Below are 25,652 nucleotides of genomic sequence, written 5' to 3' on the forward strand. Positions count from 1 at the left end.
ATCAGGGGACTAAGAGTCTCCCCCTGCATAGACGATTACCTGCTTTGCTCCCCGTGACATGAGCAAGCAGTGTGAGACACGGCTTCCCTTGTAACCCACCTCACTGAGTACCACTCATCATATTTTCAAGCATGGTGGTGGCTGCATCATGTTATGGGTATGCTTGTCATCGACAAGAACTAGGGAGGTTTTTTTAGGATAAAAATAAACGGAATAGAGCTAAGCAAAGGCAAAATCCTAGAGGAAGACCTGGTTCAGTCTGCTTTCCAACAGACACTGGGAGACAAATTCACTTTTCAGCAGGACATTAATCTAAAATATATGGCCAAATATACACTGGAGTTGCTTACCAAGACGACATTGACTCATCCTGAGTGTCCTAGTTACAGTTATGATTTAAATCGTCTTGAAAATCTATTGCAAGACATGAAAGTGGCTGTCTAGCAGTGATCAACAAACAACTTGATAGAGCTTGAAGAATTTTAAAAAGAATGTGCAAATATTGTACAATCCAGGTGTGTAAAGTTCTTAGACTTACCCTGAAAGAATCACAGCTGTAATCGCTGTTAAACATGTGTTGACTCAGGGGTGTGAATACTTATGTAAATTAGATATTTCTGTATTTCCTTTTCAATACATTTGCAAAAATGTCTAAAAACATGTTTTCACTTTGGAACATTCATGCGAAGGTCTACCGCCGTCAGTACATTGCTGTGCCTAAAATATGAATAAATAATAGTTTATAAACATTTTAAGCTAAGCATTATGATCTGTTCCATGAACCTTATTAACTGAAACGTCATATACAGTGCATTCGTTAAGTATTCAGACCCCTTCCCTTTTTCCACATTTAGTTACAATACAGCCTTATTCTAAAATGGATTAAATATTTTTAAAAATTGCAAATGTATTACAAATAAAAACTGTATTCAGACCCTTTACTATGAGACTTGAAATTGCATCCTGTTTCCATTGATCATCCTTGAGATGTTTCTACAACTTGATTGGAGTCCATCTGTGTGAAATATAATTGATTGGACATGATGTGGAAAGTCACACACCTGTCTATATAAGGTACTACAGTTGACAGTGCATGTCAGAGCAAAAACAAGCCATGAGGTCGAAGGAATTGTCCGTAGAGCTCCAAGACAGGATTGTGTCGAGGTGGAGATCTGGGGAAGGGCACCAAAAAATGTCTGCAGCATTGAAGGTCCCCAAGAACACAATGGCCTCCATTCTTATATGGAAGAAGTTTGGAACCACCAAGACTCTTCCTAGAGCTGGACACCCGGCCAAACTGAGCAATCAGGGGAGAAAGGCCTTGGTCAGGGAGGTGACCAAGAACCCAACGGAGATGGGAGAACCTTCCAGAAGGACAACCATCTCTGCAGCACTCCACCAAATCAGGCCTTTATGGTATAGTGGCTAGACAGAAGCCACTCTTCAGTAAAAGGCACATGACAGCCCACTTGTAGTTTGCCAAAAGGCACCTAAAGGACACTCAGACCATGAGAAACAAGATTCTCTGTTCTGATGAAACCAAAATTGAACTATTTTGCCTGAATGCCAAGTGTCACGTTTGGAGGAAACCTGGCACCATCCCTATGGTGAAGCATGTTGGTAGCAGCATCATGCTGTGGGGAGATTTTTCAGCGGCAGGGACTGGGAGACCAGTCAGGATCGAGGGAAAGATGAACGGAGTAAATTACTGAGAGATCCTTGATGAAAATCTGCTCCAGAGCACTCAGGACCTCAGACTGGGGCGAAGGTTCACCTTCCAACAGGACAACGACCCTAAGCACACAGCCAAGACAACGTAGGAGTTGTTTCAGGACAAGTCTCTGTGAATGTCCTTGAGTGGCCCAGCCAAAGGCTGAACTTGAACCCGATCGAACATCTCTGGAGAGACCTAAAAATAGCTGTGCAGCGACGCTCCCCATCCAACCTGACAGAGCTTGAGAGAATCTGCAGAGAAGAATAGGAGAAACTCCCCAAATACAGGCGTGCCAAGCTTGTAGCGTCATACCCAAGAAGACTCGAGGCTGTAATTGCTGCCAAAGGTGCTTCAACAAAGTACTGAGTAAAGGGTCTGAATACTTATGTAAATGGTATATTTAAAAAAATATATATTTATACATTTGCGAAAATGTCTAAAAACCTGTTTTTGCTTTCACATTATGGGGTATTGTGTGTAGATTGATGAGAATTATTTTTTAATACATTTTAGAATAACGTAACAAAATGTGGAAAAAGTCAAGAGGTCCGAATACTTTCCAAATGCACTGTACCTCCACTGCACTACTTTGGTACATATTAGTGGGGATTAAGAAGTGAACAGTGATGTAAAGTACAGTGAGGGAAAAAAGTATTTGATCCCCTGCTGATTTTGTACGTTTGCCCACTGACAAAGAAATGATCAGTCTATAAGTTTAATGGTAGGTTTATTTGAACAGTGAGAGACAGAATAACAACAAAAATATCCAGAAAAACACATGTCAAAAATGTTAAACATTTTAATGAGGGAAATAAGTACTTGACCCCCTCTCAATCAGAAAGATTTCTGGCTCCCCGGTGTCTTTTATACAGGTAACGAGCTGAGATTAGGAGCACACTCTTAAAGGGAGTGCTCCTAATCTCAGCTTGTTACCTGTATAAAAGACACCTGTCCACAGAAGCAATCAATCAATCAGATTCCAAACTCTCCACTATGGCCAAGACCAAAGAGCTCTCCAAGGATGTCAGGGACAAGATTGTAGACCTACACAAGGCTGGAATGGGCTACAAGACCATCGCCAAGCAGCTTGGTGAGAAGGTGACAACAGTTGGTGCGATTATTCGCAAATGGAAGAAACACAAAAGAACTGTCAATCTCCCTTGGCCTGGGGCTCCATGCAAGATCTCACCTTGTGGAGTTGCAATGATCATGAGAACGGTGAGGAATCTGCCCAGGACTACACGGGAGGATCTTGTCAATGATCTCAAGGCAGCTGGGACCATAGTCACCAAGAAAACAATTGGTAACACACTACGCCTGCAGCGCCCGCAAGGCCCCCCTGCTCAAGAAAGCACATATACATGCCGGTCTGAAGTTTGCCAATGAACATCTGAATGATTCAGAGGACAACTGGGTGAAAGTGTTGTGGTCAGATGAGACCAAAATGGAGCTCCTTTGATACCAGCAAAAATATTGTAATCAGATTACAGATACTATCAAAACACTAGATGATTATTTCTATGATTACTTTTTCTCCATGTCATCCAAATCAGCATTTAAAAAGGGCGTTTAAATTGTTCCGCCTGAGCGAGTCTCATCACAAGTCAGAGATCCCTATGATTACACACCAAATGTGTTTGATGGATCGCAGGAAAGGAGCAGGAACAAGCTTTTGTAGGCTACAGTCCAAGTTATGTCTTCTAATGGTGCGACTGCTGTCCGCATCCAAAGATTATCCAACTTGAATAAACTCTTGGGGGTAAGGACGACAGCAGTGATGTAGCCTATGGGTGATACGGATATCACTTATAATTGATAACTACATAGCGCAATGATGTGAATCAACCTGCTGCTGTCTTATCGAGCTATTTGCACCTTATGGATTGTGGTTGTTGTGGATGGCTGTTCACATACGTATATGTGTATTTTAACCCCAAAATTGTTGAATTTAAGAAGTTTAGTCTGTCTGTCAATCATTGATTTTGTGACCAGTGGACAGCCATTGAAAAATGTGTTATTGCAACAGCTGAATAATACTGATCCCAGCATATGGAATAAATGTTTGTGGGAGTTCTACCCTTCTAAACTCCTCCATGGTATTGTGCTCCATACTGTCAAAAAATTAGTTTAATTTAAGGAGACCTAGAGTCAGACTTGTATTTGTCAATCTAATTTGTGCTGATGAACATTTTTTTTTATAGTCCTAACGGACGCATGCTCAAACTTGCACACTTTTGATAGACCTTAAACAGTAGCAAATTATTGCGATATCTAAGTGTCACCAACAGAAATGTTATCAATTGGCCTATAGAAAATGCATCATATTTGCATTTTTCACATGCAAATAGCACTTTTAGGTGGGGCTCAAAGCATGCCATTCCAAGAGCAGTATTTATTTTTCAATCTTGAAGCAATGAGCCCAATCAGAAAAATCAGAAAGAACAGAGTAGGCTAATAAGTCCTCCGTTTTGGGGTTATGCTCAAGTAAAACACTAACTAATCTATATTTCCAAGTCCTATTCTTGAAGATCAAGGGATATTAAGTTAATTTGAATGACTGGAAATCTGACAGACTTTGGTTTTTCATTTGAAGATAGGCTTACAGCCTAATCATATTATTATCTGTAGTAGAAAGCAAGGGGTTAGAAGAAGCCTACATAACCAACCTATAAAGTAAAATGCAACATCCATTTATGGTCAGCTATGTAAACTCTAACATAGATTTTTCCTGCAATAGATGTCATTCAATTGGTAATATTCATGTTTTTCTTCTTCTAATGCCTCTTAAAAGTAACAGACGGTAATCAGATTACTTTACTGAGTTTGGGTAATCCAAGTTACGTTACTGATTACAATTTGACAGGTAACTAGTAACTAACGGATACATTTACAAAATAACCTACCCAACCCTGCCGACCACATTTGCCGACCCTGGTGACGGGGGTTTGAGCCTCGGCTCGGCAACTGTCTGTGCCCTTCCTCTCCGTCTCCCTGTACATACCCGTCTCTCTCTGCTTCCTACTGTCCTGTCAGGAAAATAATAAAAAACAGAAGGAGATCAGACCTTCCAGTTTCCCCCCCAAAAAAAGAATACCTATTTTTTTTTTAAAGATTTAATGACCAGAGGACGGGCGAGTGGCGGGAGGGGCTCATCTAGGGGCTCATCTATTTCACCACTTAACCTGTCTGTCTCCGACAGACGTTGTGTGATTGGTTCCTCCTAGTAGTGATCCGCCTGGACTGAATCCCATAGTGAGATATTTCACTCGTATTTTTTGAGAACCGAGATTACAAAAGTAACCTTGAGTTTCTAAAATTCAGATAATTGTAATGTACTGTATGGGTTCCATCAGTAGTCAGCCTACCACTGTACAGGTGTGTGAGGTCAGTCATTAGCTAGGAGAAAAAGTGCATGAGGGATCAACGTCTACATATGTAGTACCTCTTGGTCATAATGATGATGCTGCTAATGGGGGATGCTGAATACTGATAGCCATGATGAGTAAGAGACTGTCTCCTCTCCCACCCGGCCAGGAAGCAGCCTGCTGTTGATTGTCAGTGGAACAGCGTGTGTCTGTCATTTTCACACTGACTCAAATCATCCTAAAACTGAGGGTCGCGAGGAGAGAACACGTCATACATCTGCTAGACTACAGTTGTAGACATTTGTAGCATCTATGGCCTGTAACCACCAGAATGTTGTGTCTGCTGGTTGATCTGAGGCTTTGCATATGAGTTATAGCCTACTGTATAGTATTGGATATATAAAAGGGATACATTGTGCTGTGTAAGTGTTAGACCCGCATTATGTTATATCAGATCAGCCTGTTCAATGAGTAGCACATGAGATGGATAGATGTGATCATAATACTAAACTGGCAGTTTAATCCTTCCACCCAGTGAAAACCTTTGACTAAAAGGTTAGGAGGGTGCTCTTCACAGATTGTATCCCCAGGAAGTAGGATTTCTCTGTGACAGAACTCTGGTAGCTTCAAATTCCATTGAAGTTCTCGGATCGCCTTATTTACACTGACTTCAGAAAGTGTTCACACGCCTTGACTTTTTCCACTTTTTTGTTGTGTTACAACCTGAATAAAAAAAAATATTAAATTGAGATTTTTTGTGGGTCACTGGCCTACACACACACAATACCCCATAATGTCAAAGTGGATTTTTTTTCTTCTCCAAAATGTTTACAAATTAATAAAACATTTAAAGCTGAAATGTCTTCAGTCAATAAGAATTCAACCCCTTTGTTATGGCAAGCCTGAATAAGTTCAGGAGTAAAAATGTTTTAACAAGTCACATAATAAGTTGCATGGACTCACTGTGTGCAATATTAGTATTTAACATGATTTTTTAAAGACTACCTCATCTCTCCACACGTACAATTATCTGTAAGGTCCCTCTGTCGAGCAGTGAATTTCAAACACAGATTCAACCACAAAGACCAGGAAGGTTTTCCAATGCTTTGCAAAGAAGGGCACCTATTGGTAGATGTATAGAAGAAGAAAAAAACATTGAATATCCCTTTGAGCGTGGTGAAGTTATTAATTATGCGTTGGATGGTCTATCAATACACCCAGTAAACAACATTGTAGTAACTCCACATTACTAACCTTATTGACGGAGTGAAAAGGAAGTCTATACAAAATAAATACAAAATATTTAAAAACTTGCATCCTGTTAGCCAAAAGGCACAAAAGTAATACTACAAAAAATGTGGCAAAGTAATTCACTTTTTGTCCTGAATACAAAGTTTTGTGTTTGGGGCAAATACAATCCAACACATTACTGAGTACTACTCCACATATTTTCAAGCATAGTGGTGGCTGCATCATGTTATGGTTATGCTTGCAATTGTTAAGGACTGAGGAGTTTTACAGGATACAAAATAAATGGAATTGAGCCAAGCACAGGCAAAATCCTAGAGGAAAACCTGGTTCAGTCTGCTTTCCACCAGACACTGGGAGATGAATTCCCCTTTTAGCAGGACAATAGCCTGAAACACAAGGCCAAATCCTCACTAGAGGTGATTATCAAGAAGACAGTGAATGTTACATTTTTTTACTTAAATCTACTTGAAAATCTATGGCAAGACCTGAAAATGGTTGTCTAGCAATTTGAGCTTGAATAATTTTGAAAAGAATAATGGGCAAATGTTCCACAATCCAGGTGTGGAAAGCTCTTAGAGACTTACTTAGAGACGTATTTATTTATTTATCTTGCTCCTTTGCACCCCAGTATCTCTACTTGCACATTCATCTTCTGCACATTCTACCATTCCAGTGTTTAATTGCTATATTGTAATTACTTCGCCACCATGGCCTATTTATTGCCTCTTACCTCATTTGCACATGCTGTATATAGATTTTTCTACTCTATTATTGATTGTATGTTTGTTTATTCCATGTGTAACTCTGTGTTGTTGTATGCGTCGAACTGCTTTGTTTTATCTTGGGCAGGTCGCAGTTGCAAATGAGAACTTGTTCTCAACTAGCCTACCTGGTTAAATAAAAATAAATAATAAATAAATAAATAAAAAAGAGACAGCTGGCAACACTGCTAAAGGTGCTTCTACGAAGTATTGACTCAGGGTTGTGAATACTTATATATTTCATTTTCAATAAATTTGCAAAAATGTCTGAAAACATGTTTTCACTTTATCATTATGGGGTATTGTGTGTAGTTGGGTGATACTTTTTGTATCGATTTTGAATTCAGGCTGTAACACAAAATGTGGAATAAGTCAAGGGGTATGAATACTTTCTAAAGGCACTGTAAAATCACCTCACTACCTGCACACCCTCTGGCTTCTCTTCTATTGTGGTCATGACTCTCAACTCAACTCTGTGCAAACTGTCTGCATGCTCTAGATTCTCATCCTTGGCAGAGCAGAGCTACCTAGACTGTTAAAGGGTGGGCTTATGTAACAGAACAGAAGCCTTTGAAGTGTCTCAAGCAGCAGAGTTGCCCTAGAAGAAGACTGGATCCAACAGGAGTCAGAGGGATGTGACTGCCCTCTGGTGGTGAGATGTACTGCTCCCGCCTGGCATTTCACATAGTAGAGAGGAGAGAGAGGGCCATAATGAGTTTTTATATAACTATTTAATTAGACCTGTGCTGAATTAAATGCAGGAGACGCTATTTCCCTGAAGATAGCCCAAAGCCCTCAAGTTGGTTCAAAGTGAAAACTGTCTTCCTTCAGAGAGAGACATTTATTTCTGACAGATTCCATAATTTAATTGGAGGTACAGTTTGCAGACTGTAAATATACATTTCTTTTAGGGAGTTAGTTTGCCAGGCCAATACTGTCTTTTACGTCTATTTCATTGGTAATTGAAATTCATTTGGCTGTCTAAACGTTCATTCCCTAGTCCTAACATAGTTATTAAGAACATAATGAGATGCTGTGCATAATGATGCATGTCTTGAATTTGTTTGTACTTTATTACTTATTTTTATTACTTCTGAAGTAAGTCTAAACTCTAGAAAGTGTTCTCATTCCCTCTACCACCACCACTTCTAATACTGACTAAAGCATTTCTGTTGGTAATGATAAAACTTAAACAATATACAGTGGCTTACGAAAGTTTTCACCTCCTTGGCATTTTTTCTATTTTATTGTCTTACAACCTGGAATTCAAATGTATTTTTTTGTGGGGGTTGTATCATTTGATTTACACAACAAGCACTCTGAAGATGCAAAATCTTTTTTCTTGTGAAACAATACTTTGTACAGCCACCTTTTGCAGCAATTACAGCTACACCTCTCTTGGGGTATGTTTCTATAAGCTTGGCACATCTAGCCTCTGGGATTTTTGCCCATTTTTCAAGGGAAAACTTCTCCAGGTCCTTCAAGTTGGATGGGTTCCACTGGTGTACAGCAATCTTTAAGTCATACCACAGATTCTCAATTTGATTGAGGTCTGGGCTTTGACTAGGCCATTCCAAAACATTTAATGTGTCCCCTTAAACCACTCAAGTGTTGCTTTAGCAGTATGCTTAGGGTCATTGTCCTGCTGGAAGGTGAACCTCCGTCCCAGTCTCAAATCGCTGGACGACAAACCGGTTTCCCCTCAAGAATTTCCCTGTATTTTGCGCCATCCATCATTCCTTCAATTCTGACCAGTTTCCCAAAGGGGGTGAATAGATATGCACCCACCACTTTTCAGTTTTACATTTAAAATATAAATAATTCATTTCACTTCCCCAATTTGGACTATTTTGTGTATGTTCATTACATGAAATCCAAATAAAAATCCATTTAAATTACAGGTTGTAATGCAACAAAATAGGAAAAACGCCAAGAGGGTGAATACTTTTGCAAGGCGCTGTAACTATCTATATAGCTATCTATTATACGCTTAGTGTTTGTTATGTCTTTAGTGTCTCTATGAGAGTGTCTCTAAACCACAAATGAGTCTTGCCTTTGGCCGGGAAGTGTTATACAATCTAGCGCCTAGAAAGTGACACAGGAGCGATGGAGAGAATTAGGCCAACATGTATGCATAACAAAAGCTTTACCTTGGTAACCTTAAGCATGAAACAAGGATAATCGGAGTGCCTATAGATTGTCTATTGGTACTTATCACAGTCTGAGGTTGTTCCTTCTCTTTCTAGTGTAACAGCTGTCCAGCGAAGAGAAGAAGACTGGTCTCGGGACCAGTGTAACAGATGTGATCATACATTGTAACTCTCTTGCGTTGTGTTTTTAAAGAAAGGACTGTCCAGCCTACGATCCCAGTAGATTGGTGTTTATTCTGACGATAGACTCAAGGAAGCACATTAGATGTGGAGGACAACAGTATGTTGATGGCTGGAGATTTGTGATTCGTTGTTTGCATGTCAATATCAGACTGGGGATTTAGTAATCAAACAACAATGATGAAAATTGTTCAAAATACAATGAATCTAAGTACTTGATGATAGACACAAGGAAGCACAATAGATGTGCAGGATAACAGTATGTTATAATGGCTGTAGATTCGTGATTTGTCTGTTAGCATGGAAATAACTGAATTAGCAGGGAGCTAATGCGACAATTACAATTAGAGCATACTAGCTATCTCGCTCATACAGCAATAACACACAAAAGCACATCCCAGGATGCCCCCAATATCTAACAGGCACCATACACATACGATCTCCCCCTATCTGCAAGCAGCCAGTAGGAAAACATACTGTAAACATTGAATACATATTTCTGCAGTGTCAAGTGGAAACATAACTAACCCTGTTACACTAGAACAAAAGACGTACCTGCCGTGTACCGACCTGGTACCAAAGAAACTGCCGTTTCTACTTCATTTTTGGCGTCTAAGTTTTGTGCTTGAAAAATGTTTTTGTGTGATAATGTGCACTAGCTGATTAGTTAGCTCGCTAGCTATCCATCTAGCTAACGTTCGCTTTCTAACTGAGCAAGGCAGTCACACTTCATATGAAACTAATGGGACAGTAATAAGTGCAGCACACAGCACTAAATGCTTTACCAAGCTATCTATCTGGAAACTGTAGCTAGTAACGTTATAATTAAATCACAATGGATACGTTTTCATGTAGCAGCTGCCTGCAACTGGCTGCCGAGAGTCAATGCAGTGTTTTTACTTTACCTAACTAGCATAACAGTTAGCTGGTGAATCATGCTAACAATTTATCTAACGTTAGCCAGCTAGCTAAAAATGTATATGGGCTATATAAGATTATAGATAGTGAATTCAATTTTCTTTGTCAACTTGCTAGCTAGTTGTCTAGCTGTGGCTAGGGCGTGTCGACATGGCTATACTCATATTCGTTATAATATCTGACAATTGATCATCGTGATACTCATGATCAGAAAAAAATGAAATGCTTTAAAATGCCTTAGTAGATGTTGGCAAAATACCTACAGTGCATTCAGAAAGTTTTCAGACCCTATTTTGTTATGTTACAGCCTTATACTAAAATAGATTAAATAAAACATTTTCCTCAGTCTACACACAATAATGAACATTTAACACATTTTACTGCATAATGACAAAGCGAAAACAGCTTTTTAGAATTGTATTAATAATAAAAAAACAGAAGCACCTTAATTATATAAGTATTCAGACCCTTTGCTATGAGACATGAGATTGAGTTCAGGTGCATCCTGTTTCCATTGATCATTCTTGTTGTTTCTATAACTTGATTGGAGTCCACCTGTAGTCAATTCAATTGATTGGACATGATTTGGAAAGGCACACACCTTTCTATATAAGGTCCCACAGTTGACAGTGCATGTCAGAGCAAAAACCAAGCCATGAGGTCGAAGGAATTGTCCGTAGATCTCTGAGGCAGGATTGTGTCGAGGCACAGATCTGGGGAAGGGCGCCAAAAAATGTCTGCAGCATTGAAGGTCCCGAAGAACACAGTGGCCTCCATCATTCTTAAATGGAAGAAGTTTGGAACCAACAAGACTCTTCCTAGAGCTGGCCGCATGGCCAAACTGAGCAATCGGAGGAGAAGGGTCTTGGTCAGGGAGGTGACCAAGAACCCGATGGTCACTCTGACAGAGCTCTAGAGTTCCTCTGTGGAGATGGGAGAATCTTCCAGAAGGACCACCATCTCTACAGCACTCCACCAATCAGGCCTTTATGGTAGAGTGGCCAGGCGGAAGCCACTCCTCAGGAAAAGGCACATGACAGCCTACACCTAAAGGACTCACAGACCATGAGAAACAAGATTCTCTGGTCTGATGAAACCAAGATTGAACTCTTTGGCCTGAGTGCCAAGCGTCATGTCTGGAGGAAACCTAGCACCATCCCTACGGTGAAGCATGGTGGTGGCAGCATCATGCTGTGGTGATGTTTTTCAGCAGCAGGATCTGGGAGACTAGTCAGGATCGAGGGAAATATGAACAGAGCAATGTACAGAGAGATCTTTGATGAAAACCTGCTTCAGAGCACTCAGAACTTCAGACTGGGATATGGTTCACCTTCCAACAGGACAACAACCCTAAGCACACAGCCAAGACAATGCAGGAGTGGCTTCGGGACAAGCCTCTAAATAGCCTTCCCTGTAGCTCAGTTGGTAGAGCATGGTGTTTGCAACGCCAGGGTTGTGGGTTCAATTCCCACGGGGGGCCAGCACAGAAAATAAAAATAAAAAACATGTATGAAATTGTATGAGATGTATGCATTCACTACTGTAAGTCGCTCTGGATAAGAGCGTCTGCTAAATGACTAAAATGTAAAATGTAAAAAATGTCCTTGAGTGGCCCAGCCAGAGCCCGGACTTGATCCCGATCGAACATCTCTGGAGAGACCAGAAAATAGCTGTGCAGCGATGCTCCCCATCCAACCTGACAGAGCTTCAAAGGATCTGCAGAGAAGAATGGGAGAAACTCCCCACATACAGGTGCGCCAAGCTTGTAGCGTCATACCCAAGAAGACTCGAGGCTGTAGTCGCTGCCAAAGGTGCTCCAACAAAGCACTGAGTAAAAGGTTCTGAATACTTTTTTAAAAATGTTATTTTTCAGGTTTTTTTTCTTTTTCTAAAAACCAGTTTTTGCTTTGACATTATGGGGTATTATGTGTAGATTGATGTCGGGAAAAAACAAATGAATACATTTTAGAATAAGGCTGTAACGTAAGAAAATGTGGAAAAAGTCAAGGGGTTTGAATACTTTCCGAATGCACTGTATATACCTGCCCTTTTATAGACCAAACAAGCTGCAGATTAGTGCGTGTCTGACCTGGGTCTGTTTGTCCTCAACTTGCAGCAGGCTGACAAGTTTTCTATCAGTCAGAATGCACAGCGGCATTTCATATTTTTTCCCTACCCTCACCCCACTTGTTAGATATTATGTACATTGATAGCTTGATAGCAAACGTCCTTGCCATTTGATTTATCATAATTTCAGACTGACAGGAGGCATCAGCAGTCTGAATGATCAGACCGAAATAGAGAAGTGAAAGTGAACGGGTGAAATTACACTTAACAAAAATATAAACGCAACATGAGCTGAAATAAAATATTCCAGAAATGTTCCATATGCACAAAAATATAATTTCTCTCCAGTTTTGTGCAGTTAGTGAGCATTTCTCCTTTGCCAGATAATCCATCCACCTGACAGATGTGACATATCAAGAAGCTGATTAAACAGCATGATCATTACACAGGTGAACCTTGTGCTGGGAACAATGGAAGGCCACTCTAAAGTGTGCAGTTATGTCACACAACACAATGCCACAAGTTTTGAGGGAGAGTGCAATTGGCACGCTGACTGCAGGAACGTCCACCACAGTTGTTGCCAGAGAATTTAATGTTAATTTTTCTACCATAAGCCGCCTGCAATGTTATTTTAGAAAATTTGGCAGTACGTCCAACTGTCCTCACAACCGCAGACCACGTGTAACCACTCCAGGCCAGGACCTCCACATCTGGCTTCTTCACATGTGGAATTGTCAGAGACTAGCCACCCGGACAGCTGGTGAAACTGTGCGTTTGCACAACCAAAGAATTTCTGCACAAACTGTCAGAAACCGTCTCAGGTAAGCTCATCTGTGTGCTTGTTGTCCTCACCAGGGTCTTGACCTGACTGCAGTTTGGTGTTGTAACTGACTTCATTGGGCAAATGCTCACCTTCGATGGCCACTGTCACGCTGGGGAAGTGTGCACTTCACGGATGAATCCCACTTTCAACTGTACTGCGCAAATGGCAGACAGTGTGTATGGCTTTGTGTGGGCGAGTGATTTGCTGATATCAAGTTTGTGAACAGAGTGCCCCATGGTGGCGGTGGGGTTATCGTGTGGGCAGGCATAAGCTACAAACACATTTCCATTTTATCACCAGACATGTCATCCATTGAGCATGTTTGGGATGCTCAGGATCGGCATGTATGACGGCGTGTTCCAGTTCCCGCCAATATCCAGCAACTTTGCACAGCCATTGAATGGGAGCGGGACAACATTCCACAGGCCACAATTAACAGCCTGATCAACTCTATGCGAAGGAGATGTGTCGCGCTGCAAGAGGCAAATGGTGGTCACACAAAATACTGACTGGTTTTCTGATCCACGCACCTACCTTTTTTTTTAAGGTGTCTGTGACCAACAGATGCATATTTGTATTCCCAGTCATGTGAAATCCATAAATTAGGGCCTAATGAATTTATTTCAATTGACTGATATCCTTTTATGAACTGTAACTCAGTAAAATCTTTGAAATTGTTGCGTTTATATTTTTGTTCAGTGTATGTGGACAGAGAAATACTGCTTCACTCCAATCATGCCAGCAAGATCGTTTCATTTTTTTTTATTTAACCAGGCAAGTCAGTTAAGAACAAATTCTTATTCTTTTACAACCAGCCAAACCCAGATGGCACTGGGCGAATTGTGCGCCGCCCTATGGGACTCCCAATCACGGCTGGTTGTGATACAGCCTGGATTTGAACCCTGTAGTGATGCCTCTAACACTGAGATGCAGTGCCTTAGACCACTGCGCCACATACAGCCCACCCTTCTCTTTACAGACAGGAAAACTAGCCAGTTGAGTTATTTAGACCACGCAGCACCTCACTTGACTGGCTGACATGAGAAAGATGCGTGCTGGCATCTGAAAATCCTGTTTTTTTTTTTTTTTCAATCACGGATAATTGCAAAAAATACTCTGATCATAATCGTATCCATAAAACTGCCCATATATTTACATTTACATTTTAGTCATTTAGCAGACGCTCTTATCCAGAGCGACTTACAGTAGTGAATGCATACATTTTTTGTTTTTTTCCCCGTACTGGTCCCCCGTGGGAATCGAACCCACAACCCTGGCGTTGCAAACACCATGCTCTACTCGTTTTGTCTGACTACTTGGCACACCTCTACTTTTTACAGCAATAGCAACATTCGCACAGCTAGCTAGCTAACATTGACTAGACCATAAAGCAACACACACGGACTTCCTTTGCCAAACTACGCTACTGCCACCTTCTGGTATGGAATATTTTAACAAGGCTGAGTGGCTGACGACATCATGGTCTTTGCTGCGTGAACACTGAGATTGACTGCCAACACTCTGTTTAGAGGTGTTTAGTTCTGTCGGCAGGCAAACGTTTGACAGTCCTACCGGTGTGCCTGAGCTATTATACACTGTAGACATCATAATAGCTAGGTTTCCATCCAATTTACAATAGATTTTCATGCCAATATTCAAAAATCTGCATAAACAATATGCATATTTTCCACCAGAGATGTGTTTCCATCAAACAGACTTTTTGCGGATAAAAGTCTGTTCGTGATGATGTAGTGCACATAAAAATAACTTCTGCCACTAAATTCCCATGTACCCGAAAGAAAAATACAAGTTAAATGGGTTTCCATCACATTTTCAACTCTAATGATAGTTTTATCAAAAAAATGTTGGGTTATATATAGCAAATGTGCCCACTCTGGTCTTGGCACTTTAACCAACAGCTCTCAGCTACAGTGCAGGTAGGCTACCTACATTTTGAGATTATTATGGAGAACAGTGATGTAATTAGTATTTGTCAAGCGGCAGCCAAGCATCGATCATCACGTCACCAGATTAAGACCTTCGATATTTATTGGAAAAGAGCATCAAGCCTTGCAGATTCACCACCCTGTGAAGTTCATAATGTATTTCATCTGTAGCCTAATAAACGACATGCTTTCCCGAGTCGTAGTGGGAGGACCACACAACGTATCATTGTTTGACTCCAAGTTTACTTCGATATGATGGTTATTATATCAATATTTGCACATAAAGGCACTTCCACCTCCATTACCTGCATAATACATTTTACCAACACAAAAATATCCCACCATGTCGAACAAAATGTTTGTTGGCGTTTATAAAATTGTACCGGCATTTCATGTTTCCATCAGCCCGGTCATTACTTTTGTTTCATGCGTCCAGGTAATTCATCCGCTTGAAATTGTTGGATGGAAACGTGGTTAGTGACTAGGACACATGAGAACACAGACATTAACACACACACACACACACACACACACACACACACACACACACACACACACACACACACACACACACACACACACACACACACACACACACACACACACACACTGACTCTCATTGAAAACCCCCAGACATGGCCAGTCAATCAAGAGTTACAGGATGTGTGTAGCAGCGCTCTGTCTACAAAGCGAGAGAGAGAAACACACAACACAGCTTTTCCTCTGTTACCACAGCCCGGAGGGAATGAACTAAGACTGAGAGATCCTATGGCTGACCAGAGCTTAATGGATGTCCATTCTGGCCATGGGGCAAAGGATTAGCCTAATAATCCAATCAGAGTGTTGTTTTAGGTATAGGCCCTATAGACCCCTCCTCCTCAGCTCAGCGGATTACCAGGAGGAGGAAACGGATCCGAGTTCCATCACCTGATGCATGGTTGTTGTCTTCCTGACCAGGTCAGTGTGTTAGGATACAACTCAGCACAGCCACAACACTTCAGGGCTGTCTGCCACGAAGTCTCCTGCGACTATATCATACACAGGACCAGGGCAATTACTATCTTTTGGATCTAGAGTTTGTCTCCAGTGGAAGTTGAAATACAAACCTGAGAGGAAAGAGAGAGAATATTAAAGAAAATAGGAAAAAGAAACAAGATGATGATGGAAAATATGAGCTGGGTTGTCAGTCATTTTGAAGCGTGAGGGTTGGAAGGTGGATTTGTATGGCTAGGTTGTGGCTTGTGGGCCCTTTGCTCCACTAGGAGCTGAAGGAGTAAGACAAGTAAGTTAAGTTGTGCCCCTTGAAAGTCTGGGACAATGATGCTGTGTTTTGGGGGCCGTAGACGGAACAGGCACCACCACATCCACTGGAGTGAAGAGGACTGTCTACTGGCTAATGAGACTCAAGTTATTTCCAACCCTGCCTACCTGGACACAGGTAACAGAAACCTGTACACTACACACTGCGCAGCAGCAGGTCAGCAGATCGTTATGACTAACAGCTGAGTTGAAGCAGCAAGCTCTCAAAGCAGTTCTTATCTGGAGTATGAATCTATTTGCTAGCTATTATTTGAGCAGTGTTTTCATTTAATTTGTTTCTGACCATTTTTTAAACATTTACCTTGTGCTTTTGTGAGGATATTTTTGCCAAATCAGAAAACTTTGGCTTGTTTCGTATTTGAGAAGCCTGTCTGAAAGACAGTATCCACAACCCAGACTTCCTGGAAATATGCTTGGGAGGTCTTGAAGGGGGCTTTCACCAAATAACAATAAACTGTACTAGACAATGGCATGACAGTGTATGAGATGACAGTGACCATTGTACTGTATGAGTGTGAGAACATCCACTACTTCTACCACACTCATTCTCATACTCAGCATCTACACGTGTTATGCAAAAACAACACTTGCTAACACCTAGATGGAGAAATAGAGTTTCCATGTTAGGTTTAAAGTCACCTTTTGGAAAATTAGGCTATTACTATTTTGAATACAGTAGTGCAACCGTTTGAGAACGTGTCTGAATCTTTCGAAGGCCTTGTGTTTTTCTGTATAGAGAACAGTTGGTTGTTTTCCTTTGTGTGATTCAGTTGACACATGATGTCTGGGTGCTGTTTTGCATCAGTCAGTCAGTCAGATATAATCTGTACAGATGTCCTGTCAGAATCATGGCCTCATACAACCCTGGTTCTCTACATGTGCTCTGAGGACTAATTACTATAGTATTTTGTAACGACATGTTCATATAATGTTGTTACTAGTATAATTGCAATGTAACTACAAAGGTATAAAAGCAACTAAAGAGTTACCATAATATATTGATCCGTTTTTTGGTGCCATGTATGGATTTTTAGAAGAATGTTCAAGGTGTGTTCCTAAATCAGGTACCTCAGTTTGCAGTTATAGCCTACATATAAGGGGTTTCATCTAAAGCGAGGCTATTTTCTAGTGGCCCTCAACGGTATGTTTATCTCTGTAACCACATAGTGCACTGCTTTTGACTGCACCATCAATTGCCTCAGTGTCCCACGGAATTTGTGCTGTGCCGTTATTGACTGGTTCCCATTTGATTGACCAAGCCTAATTGAACACCAAAGCTCTGCCAAAGCAGAATGTAGTGCTGGAATGTGTCAAATTAATCAGTGAAATGACATTTAAAAAAAAACAAGTTTATTGCAACCAATCTGTTCCTAACAATGACTTATGAGCTATTAATTGTTCCGCTCAAAAGGTTAATTTACTTCGTCAGAGATGGTCCCAAAACCAGATTTGTGATTATTATTAGTTAGTTAGTGATGACTTTTCTATGAAAACAAAGTCTTTCAGTAATTAACAAAACTGTAAAAAATAAAATGCCCCCTGCCATAAAATGTATCTACGTTTAGTGCTGTCAGGTTAGGTGACTGCGATTAATCTTACTTTCACACAATTAGGCTACTCTGCCTTGAGCTTTCCTAGTTTGTTTTTTCAGTGAGAACTACAGAACATTTTTTTCCAGTCTTGCCCTTTAAAGCTATCCGACCCACCTGTGTGCAACCCATGTGGTCTGCTTTTGGCGGACCCTAGGATTAGCAGTGCTTTAAGTAACGTCTAAAACCTGGCTATATGGAAGTTGTGTGCCAGGAATTCACTGGTACTTCCACTCCCTGTTTCTCTTCCTTCTCTTGTGAGCCATGGGAAAATCTCTGCCTTTTTTGTGTCCCCTCTCCCCGTTTGTTTGGTTGTAGAGAACTTGATGGAAAGGGAGACTGGGAGAGAGAGAGCGAAAGGGAGACTGGGGAAGGTAGAGAGAGGCAGAGAGGGAGGGAGGCCGAGAGAGGCCCTGGAGACACAGAGTTCTCTTTCATAGCAGTTTGTTTTGGGGATCCTGTCTTTGTTGACTGCAGCAGCAGCGGATGCTAAGCTCCCTCTTCCCTGGAACCTGTTCTTACTGTTCACCGTCGTCCATTTTACTCTGTGGGGACTGAAATGCCTCTAGAGATCCCGAGGGGAAACTCGGCTCAGGGAGTTAGTGTGCTTTAATGCCGAGCGACGACCCCGTTTGAATCCGGTCCTTGTTTTCCAACTGTCCCGGCGGGTAGGGAGGCTGCTGGAAAGTTCAAACAGACATACTCCCTCAAGCTATGTACGGCAGGCAAGGGCTCAGAGATGAACAGTTTTGTCTGCACCGGTCGCCAGAAAAAGGATTGCTCATAACTCGCCAAGAAGGAGGGGATGTCTCAGTTTTTAAAATTTTGCTCAAGGCCTCGCAGGTATGACCAACATGCATTTGGTTGTTCCAAAGCAAACACTGGAACGGTTGTTTTAGCTGTTGCTCACCCTCACGTCGGACAGGTAGAAGTAGAACAAAGTAGAAATGAGGAGAGAGTGCAGCCAGCGACCCACCGTCCTGCAGCCTGTTGCAGTGCTGCTGCTGAATGCTGAGTATAAGGCTCTAGGGTTATGCAGGTGGCACAGAAGCTTTGCTCAGGCTTGTTTTGACTTTTTTTTTCATGTCAAAGGTTAAAGATTATGCCTGGGGTTGGAATGCAGCCTGGAAGTGAGGGACTCGGAGAGCAACCGTAAACACCACCACACCGGGGAGAGGAGTGTGTGTGTGTGTGTGTGTGTGTGTGTGTGTGTGTGTGTGTGTGTGTGTGTGTGTGTGTGTGTGTGTGTGTGTGTGTGTGTGTGTGTGTGTGTGTGTGTGTGCGTGCATATGTGTGCACATGCGTGTGTGTTTCAATTGGGCTAGATTGTGCATGCCTGTGTGTGTGGGGGAGTGCAGGGCCGTGCCATGCTACTACTGAGCAGTCAGGCAACGGAGCGGACTATCCCCGGGGCCACAAGTAAAGCTGTAACAGCCCACCAGTCAGGAGGAGGTAAGACCACGGTGGACCACATTTCTGTCATCCTGAATGGAACTCTGGGCCGTGAGGAGGTGGGTTCGAGGGTGGTGGCAGGCCAGGCCGCCCGATATGCCGCACTGGAGCAAAGTCATCCTGCAGCCGGGAGCACTAGGGCACGACAGCAGGCGCTGCAGGGGGAGGAGGGACGCTTCAGCCTGGGCAGGACACGGCAGGATCTTGGCAGGTGGCCCTCCATGAGCCACACAGGCAGAGTGGAGAGGAGGAGGGAGGATGCAGTGCAGGAGGAGGAGGAGGAGGAGGGAGAGAAGGAGGATGGTTGGGAAATGACAACAGACCGGTTTCTCCAACTGCAACAGCCCTCCAATAACTCAGCAGCTCCAGCAGCAGCCCAACCTTCTCAGTCAGACTGGGAGACTACAGCGGTAGGAGTAGAGGTAGATACAGGCACAGCAGCTCCAGAGCAACAGAAGACCCAGGTAGAGACCCAGGGACAGGACATTTCTCCCCAGTACGAAGGGTCTCCCCCTGGGCATAATGGTGGTGTTCTGGCTGGTGGTGGCCGTCTACCCCGGGCTGTGCTCCGCAGGAAGCCATCCCAGGACAGTGCTGCGCCAGACAGCAGGAGGGTGGTGAGTATGTATGGAGCCCCAGCCGGGCAGCAACGAGGCTCGGTAAGTGACCAGGACAGAACAGACAAACCCAGGAGGCCCAGGAGTGTGTGCATGCTGGGAGGCCCCAACCTCAACCCTGCCCTGTTGCAGCCCGGGTCCCACAGGTCCCACTCCCAGCAGAGCTTCAGAAGGGTGGCTACAGGATCTCTGGACGGTCCCCCCCAGCAGTGTTGGACCAGGAAGGCAGAGCTGCGGGCGGTAGACGGCCTCAAGCCAGGGGTGCTCCCTCAGCGGACAGTGGCTGAGGAGAAGGTGGTCTCTAGGGTCCGGCAGCAGACCTGGAAACAGAGACCAGTCAGTATGACAATGTTGGAGTTGAGGAAGAAGGCCTCTGGGTCTCAGGACGAGCTGGACAGCCATAGGGGAAGCCAGTGGGGAGGTCTGTTCGGCCGCTGGAGGCTCTTTGGCCGACCATCCCAGGACAAGGAGAAGGATAAGGATAAGGAGGGAGCCCGAGCCCCAGGCTCCAAGCCCGCCAACAGGCTGGACGTCCCCAAGAAGACCCTGAGCTCCTTACGCCGGAGTCTCAGTTTGCGGATCAGGAGGAACCGGCCGCGGGGGAGAGTGGAAATATCCGAAGTGACACCAGAGGAACGCTCACGCACTAAAAGTATCGGGCAAGAGCCATCTCTCCCCTCGCGGCCCTTCTCCTACCTCACCGGGAGGTCCCTGCCACCCCCTTACGAGAGAGACAATGATGGAGGGATGCAGAACATTCAGTACCACAGCCAGGGCAAGGTCAAGGTGATGGAGGTGCCCCTCTACCCAGCCAGACTGTCGTCCTCCACTAAACCAGCCCATGAGGAGCCCAGCGTGTGGCAGCTCATAGCCAGCCGCTTTAGGAGGAAGGAGCAGCAACAACCGCCCAACGGTAAATGTAAACTCCAGCCCCAACCCCCGAGCAAAGAGACTCAGACTGGCAAATATCCCCTGGCTGGGAATAAGAAGCCTCAGTTAGTTTCCATAGAGACTCTGGCAGGCATCGACTGCAGCAAAGGTCAAGGTAAGATTCCCTGTAAGATTGATGAATATATTCTCCAGCACTTATTGCCCCGGGTTCTGTACAGGCCCCCCCCCCCTCAACCACTCTGTGAAAAAGTTCCCTTTTATAGTTCAACAAGAACAGGGGTATGCTGCGCTTAGGAAAAAGGGCAAATTGAAAACACATGGAAGGGAAACTTTAGGTTGAGGTGGCATTTCAAGGCTTCGGGCCCCAGAGGTTAGAAACCATTCCTCTTTTAGCTTTTGTGTTTTGTTCATTTACTTTTCCCCCCGTGCATTCCGTTTCAAATGCAGTTGTGTTCTTATTTGCTTAGTAATCACTGAAAACTTTTTGCATCATAGAGTGTGTGCATGTCATTTGGATTACTTCTGCCTGTTCTGTCATATGAGTTTGGCTTGTCCGTTTATGATGCTTTAAGTTAACATTAGCTGTTTGATTAGTAACAGTATGGGTGGTTGGTACAGTACTATACAGTCTGCTTTCCCAGAGACCAAGCCAGTGTGGTTGGTAATGCATGCCCTAGCTAATGCCGCTGGCCTCGTAGGGACACAGCTAAAAGCAGGAGGCATTAAAATGGTCAACGGTGGTGACATGCCATTGAGATGCTTTTGGCAGCCAACCAGGGCTAAATTAAGAGGGCTTACACACTGTAATGATGGGGAACTGAGAGAGCGACATTTTAAGCACTGTGTTTAGCTAGCCCAAATCAAATCAAGTTTTATTTGTCACATGTGCCAAATACAACAGGTGTAGACCTTACGGTGAAATGCTTACTTACAAGCCCTTAACCAATGCAGTTCAAGAAATGGAGTAAAAAAAAAAAAAATCTAAATAAACTAAAGAAATGTAATAAAATCAAAAAGTAACACAAGAAAATTACATAACAATAACGAGGCTATATACAGGGGGTACCGATACCGAAATCAATGTGCGGGGGTACAGGTTAGTCGAGGTAATTTGTGAAGTGACTATGCATAGATAGGTAACAGCGAGTAGCAGCAGTGTAAATAGTCAATATAAATTGTCCGGGTGGCCATTTGATGAATTGTTCAGAATCTTATGGCTTGGGGGTAGAAGCTGTTAAGGAGCCTTTTGGACCTAGACTTGGCGATCCGGTACCGCTTGCCGTGCCGCAGGAGAGATTACAGTCTATGACTTGGGTGACTGGAGTCTTTGACAATTTTTTGGGCCTTCCTCTGACACCGCCTGGTATATAGGTCCTGGATGTCAGGAAGCTTGGCCCCAGTGATGTACTGGGCTGTACACACTACCCTCTGTAGCGTCTTACGGTCCGATGCTGAGCAGTTGTGATACCAGGCGGTCAATATGCTCTCGATGGTGCAGCTGTATAACTTTTTGAGGATCTGGGGACCCATGCCAAATCTTTTCAGTCTCTTAGTGCTGCTCTTTTAGCGTTGACAGTGTGGGATCCAGTGTGCATTTGAGAAGTTACTCATCGAAGTTGAATGAGAAATGCAACAATGAGCTATAGCGATTTGTCCATGTGTTGAAAAGACTGTTTGCTGTATATCCCTTGCAGTTTAGTTAAAATCTGAATTAAGCATTGCTCTTTTCATAAAGGCATTAGCAGATGACATGTTGCACAATGTTGAACTTGAAAACCTGTATCTGACAGGTTTGCTCCAAATGCGTCGCATGACGCAACACACGTTCTAGTGTTACATCATATTTACATAATTAGGCAAAATCCGCCACTCAAACCTCCGTAATCTACAAGTGAAGGATGAAGGTTTGAAAGGTTTATTCAAATTTGGTGAAGTTCAGATTGAAAACAAAAACTTGTAGGGAAGCATGTCTTAGTTTGTTATGCACACTTTCTCTGTGAAAAAAAACACTTACCAAGCCTGAAAACGTTAGAAGTACTTTGGATTGATAAGCTTTAGCAAAGGTTTGTTCCCTTCTGATCCTTGGCTCTTAATAAGGGTGCACAGGTACATGTCATGATTTGCAATTTTCTTTGTTTTCCCTGTAAGATTTTTTACCAAGGTCTCCAGTCTTTGTAGTAGTGTTAAGTGCACATTTAGTGATATCTGTGACTGTCTATGTAGTGTAGTCGAACTTGGAGAGGGCAGTCGGTCAGGCAGTAGGAATGTAGGTGTGTCGATCACACTGACTACAAGCTAGTGTTCAATGCCAAGGGCGGGCCTAACTGCCTGTCTCTGCCTGCCTAAGTGTTTGACAACCTTACCTGCATGGCTGCAAAATGTATCCTAAGAGCTCTGAAGTCCAGTCCTTAGTTAGCACACATACACACACACAACTGCAATAGCCACATTAGTCGGCATTACAATATCATTTCTCTGGCTATTGATGAGCTGTTTTCCAGGATGCCTTTTTCCCTTTGGTGGTGTAACCCCACACCGTGGCTGAGGTATTGAGGCCCCTGTCCCCACTCAGAAGGAGGGGTGGTGTGTAATGAAGTCATAAGTCAGTCAACACTGCACTCCATCATAGACCTGAGTTCAAATAGGATGTGCCTGCAGCAATTGAACCAATGGAATGATCTACCTGACACTCCAGGCAGACTCAAACAAACGATTAACGCATTTGGAAGATTTCAAATAGTACTTGAACCCAGGCCTGCTCCATCAAACACAATGTGCGTTAGACTAGACTATCTGACATGCCGTACGCGTCATTGTTTTTTAGGTCTAGTCAGGCTGGCAAAATGTTCACTGTGGTACATTTATCTTGCCTAGAATTGACATGACTCATTGAGATTTGTCGAAAGTCTCCTGTGTGTCAATGTGCAGTCTCTATTCGTTCATCTCATGACTGCTCTCTTTTAAGAGATCCATTAAATTGTTTGTGGAGCGTTTAAGAATGCCCTGGCATTTATTATTTTTAGTCCCACAGAAGAACTGAAGTTCATTCATGAAAAGTTTTTCTATTGCAGGTTTGGAATAGGGTTAAAACAGAAAACAACTCCACGGTTAAGTTTAGCCATTAATTAAGATTGGCCTTTCTAACTCATTGTGGACAGATGGCGCAGTGGTCTAATCAGCCAGCTCCTGCTCCATATACTGCGAGTTCAATCCAATGATTCATATATACACTAGACGACAGACAGGAGGTGCTGTTTTGAAGGTACAGCACCTCCATCTTGGCACTCCCCCACCTTTGTAAAAACTATTTTGGAAGCTATAGAAATGCATTTATTCATGTCTAGATTTGTTTTTGCTACATTTGTTCTATTACAGACACCTTAATGCATACTTTTAAATTATATTATGTGAGTTAACATGGAAATGTTAACTCACATATATAAAAAAAAACTAAATACACTGAACAGAAATATGTAAAGTGTTGGTCCCATGTTTCATGAGCTGAAATAAAACAGAAATGTTCTTTGTGTACAAAAAGCTTATTTCTCTCAAGTGTTGCGCACAAATTTGTTTACATGCCTGTTAGTGAGCATTTCTCCTTTGCCAAGATAATCCATCCACCTCCTGGCAGGTGTGGCATATCAAGAAGCTGATGAAACAGCATGATCATTACACAGGTGCACCTTGTGCTGGGGACAATTAAAGACCACTTTAAAATTAGCAGTTTTGTCACACAACACAATGCCACAGATGTAGCAAGTTTTTACGGAGCGTGCAATTGGCATGCTGACTGCAGGAATGTCCACCAGAGCTGTTGCTAGAGAATTTAATGTTCATTTCTCTACCACAAGCCGCCTCCAACGTTGTTTTAGAGAATTTGGCAGTACATCCAACCTGCCTTACAACCGCAGACCACGTATAACCACTCCAGCCTAGGACCTCCGCTTCTTCACCTGTGGGATTGTCTGAGGGGGTTGGGGGCTGCTGAGGAGTATTTTGTTTGTAATGAAGCCCTTTTGTGGGGAAAAACACATTTTAATTGGCTGGGCCTGGCTCCCACCCATGGCTGCACCCCTGCCCAGTCATGTGAAATCCATAGATTAGGGTTTAACACATTTTTTTCAATTGACTGATTGCCTTATATATGAACTGTAACAGTAAAATCTTTGAAATTGTTGCATGTTGCATTTATATTTTTGATCAGTATAAATGTACATTTGGTCCATGAAACATTTATTTGAAATACTGTAGAATCCCATTAATATCTATGTAAGACTGCTCCTTCTGGGGTGTGCCAACATGGCCGACCGGTGGCTTCAAAGCCTCTCACTGACCAATACATAGCAACAGAAATCCAGGGTTTATATGTACAGTGCATTCAGAAAGTATTCAGACCCATTGACTTTTTCCACATTTTTGTTACGCTACAGCCTTATTCTAAAATGGATTCAATTCTTTTTTCCCCTCATCAATTTACACACAATACACCATAATGTCAAAGCAAATACAGGTTTTTAGAAATTTTTGCAAATGTAATAAAAATGTAAAAAACAGATCACATTTACATAAGTATTCAGACCCTTTACTCTGTACTTTGTTGAAGCACCT

At 42.7% G+C, this 25,652-nt stretch overlaps 1 protein-coding gene across 2 annotated transcripts in view; it reads left to right on the plus strand.

Annotated features, from left to right (window-relative positions):
• Positions 1–25,652, plus strand: part of LOC106599824 (arf-GAP with GTPase, ANK repeat and PH domain-containing protein 3) — a 219,631-nt gene that overhangs the window by 72,473 nt on the left and 121,506 nt on the right. Inside the window, exon 1 of one of the 2 annotated variants that reach the window (XM_014191163.2) lies at positions 19,360–21,198. The exons of the other annotated variant lie outside the window; for it this stretch is intronic. Within the exon in view, the coding sequence (XP_014046638.1) occupies positions 19,452–21,198 (1,747 nt within the window). The 5' untranslated portion in view covers positions 19,360–19,451. Of the gene's footprint in view, positions 1–19,359; positions 21,199–25,652 lie in introns of those variants that run through there. 2 annotated transcript variants of the gene reach the window in all.

This window comes from Salmo salar, chromosome ssa03 (genome assembly GCF_905237065.1).
Source record: "Salmo salar chromosome ssa03, Ssal_v3.1, whole genome shotgun sequence".
NCBI lineage: Eukaryota > Metazoa > Chordata > Actinopteri > Salmoniformes > Salmonidae > Salmo > Salmo salar.